Consider the following 2,917-nt stretch of genomic DNA (forward strand, 5'->3'; position numbering starts at 1 on the left):
GTACTAACTATAAGTATATATAATAATAATATATATATATATATATATATATACTAACACAACACACACACACACACACACACACACACACACACACACACACACACACACACACACACACACACACACACACACACACACACACACACACATATACAATTCTAATACTTTGTCTGCAGAAAGTTGAGTCTCTATAGGTTTTTCATTTTTTGTTTCATCATCTTTGAATCTCGATTTCTTTGCATCTTTATCTTTATCTTTATCTTCAGGATGAGATCGTTTTTTACTCTTTTGAGAGGCTTTAGTATCATCATATATCGTAAATATCTTTTCTGTCAACTTAGAAGCTTTCTTGTCTTCTAATAAAGCTGATAATTTATCTACAAAAATTTTTTTACATATTATATAGAATATATATCATATATATATTTCGAAGTATATATATATATTTTTTTAAGTATATAAATATATTTCAAGTATGAAATGAAATAATACAGGTACTTTAATACACTCCATATCGTGACAATTGCAAGTGATTTGTCCACAGCGTACCACATGATATAGTTACTAGTGACTTATGATATTGTTATTTGTGTTTATACTTGTTAGAAAAATGTATTTCACAACGTATTTTATTAAAAATTATAAAAAACTTTTATGAAGAATGATCTGAACAAAGTCATAGAACGTATTAAATGTTAAAAGTAAAAATTGTAGAAAATTATCATTATAGAAAATAAATTGACGTATTTTCTATTGCTAACCTGCTGTTTTACGTTTGTCATAGCCAGAAGTAATACAGTTGACAGCTGTAGTAACAATAGCTGGTTCACTAAAGCCAAGAAATTTATGAACCGCTTTCTCGATCTGCGGCTTCATTTCGTCTATTTCTTTTCTCGTTAAATAAGACATGCTTTTAACTTTATTTCACTCGTTGAATATTTAAGTAAGTCCACTTTTGATAAAATTAATATTCTTACAATATAAGCATCTTGCAAACATTAAGGTTAAAATCACCGATACGAATGCTTTTTACCATGCAATACGGTTTAACATTGAACACATTCAACAAAGAGATGCTCGCAGTTCTAAGTAGTACCAGGGAGAAACCTGAGAGTGGTCTCTGCCTCTTTCATGTAACCATCGACGAGATACTATTAAAGACCGACATCCTTACGGAAGTTCGTGTCCTTATGAATATTGAAGATTAAGAGTTAAAAACTGATAATATTGTATTAATATTATGATTTATTAGTTTAGTAGACGTATTTATGCATTTAGAACTCAATAATACTCGATTTTTCTATAAAATTGTGATTTTAGTTATCGTCAAAGTTTGATTATCAACAGAGATGATAACTGCAGAGAACAAATTGTAATTTTTCTGCAATGTATAGAATATCATAACATTATAAGTGTACATATTTATTTATGGAGCATGTGTAAAAAATAATGAATTTAACAATGTAATATCCAAATATTTAGGTTAATAATCGCAAATTTATATCAATTGTCGATAATGTCAACATTCTTTAATTATCTCTGGGTCCCTTTTTGCGAAGATTAAGGGCAGTATTCATAGTCAGATCTTATATTTAAGACCATCTTAAGTATGTACATCAACTGAAATGCCTTTACACATTCAAGAGGGATGCATTTCGAAACACAGTCAAAACGCATAGTTATATAAAGTTTGTTGTATGAATATTTAGAAAAATATATCAATAACAACGAGCGCTCACTCAACTGTTGAGTCTGTTGAACGCAGTCTATGAATACCGGCCTAAAATTTTTATGAATAAAATCTGATGGCTTTTTCTGTGTGATATATACCAACCCATTAACATCCATTTTTATGATATGAAAAATAACTATCATATCTATTTTGCGAAACCGTCGATAAAATCGTAATATCGAGAAGGAATATGGGGCGTGTCCGTGCTAATAAGAATCATCAGGCGCATTCAGCGAACTTAACAGTTGAGCGCTCGTTGTTATTGGCATATTCTTCTAGATCTAAAATTCTGATTGGATGAGCTAAAGAAATACATCAATAACAGCGAGTGCTCACTCAACTGTTGAGTCCGTTGAATGCGCCTGATGACTCTTATTAGAAGCATGGACACGCTCCATATGCCTTTTCAATATTACATTTTATCGACAGTCTTGTAAAATAGGTATGATACTTATTTATATCACAAAAATGGATATTAATGGTATACGCGCATTACATAAAAAAAGCTGTCAGATTTTATTCCGACCAATCACAAAAATGCTTAGGGCAGGAAACACAAAGGCCGATATAGTATTCTTATTTTAAGATCATCTTAGATTACGTTCCAAAACTTCCTTTCCGAGGAAAATTTTATTCGAAATATATGGTACACGTAACATATATTATAATATATAGAGTAAAATCTTTCTCGGAGAGGAAATTTTGGAATGTAGCCTTAAATAATATCTTAAAATGTTAATGCAACTCTCTGATTGGTTCATGACATCTTAAGACTGTACTTAAGATAATCTTAGGCCACGTTCCAAAACTTCCTCTTTGAGGAAAATTTTACTCTATATGCTATAATACATGTTACGTGTACTATATATTTCGAGTAAAATTTTTCTCAGAGAGGAAGTTTTAATCTTCAATACAAGAATCAACCATGAATACCAACTTTAAAATAAGAATGGATTATGAATACCGGCCATAATGACTTTAATGGAAGCTGTTTACTAGCGCCTGTATGAGTACGAAACGTACATTACATAGTCACAAATATTTCCAGCGGGTAATATATCGACTGTTAATTCCTACAAATAATTCTTTAGTTATATACTTCTCCATGTAACTTTACATACATACATGGTATACATATATATATATATATATATATATATATATATATATATATATATTAGG

At 30.1% G+C, this 2,917-nt stretch overlaps 1 protein-coding gene across 1 annotated transcript in view; it reads right to left on the reverse strand.

The window, feature by feature from the left end:
• Positions 1-912, reverse strand: part of LOC105625925 (U4/U6 small nuclear ribonucleoprotein Prp3) — a 3,421-nt gene extending 2,509 nt beyond the window's left edge. Inside the window, exons 1-2 of the mRNA XM_012207238.1 lie at positions 765-912; positions 169-380 (exon numbers count right to left, since the gene is read on the reverse strand). Of these exons, the coding sequence (XP_012062628.1) occupies positions 169-380; positions 765-912 (360 nt within the window). The remainder of the gene's footprint in view (positions 1-168; positions 381-764) is intronic.
• Positions 913-2,917: the final 2,005 nt, after the last annotated feature.

This window comes from Atta cephalotes (assembly GCF_000143395.1).
Source record: "Atta cephalotes unplaced genomic scaffold scaffold00001, whole genome shotgun sequence".
In the NCBI taxonomy this organism is placed as follows: domain Eukaryota; kingdom Metazoa; phylum Arthropoda; class Insecta; order Hymenoptera; family Formicidae; genus Atta; species Atta cephalotes.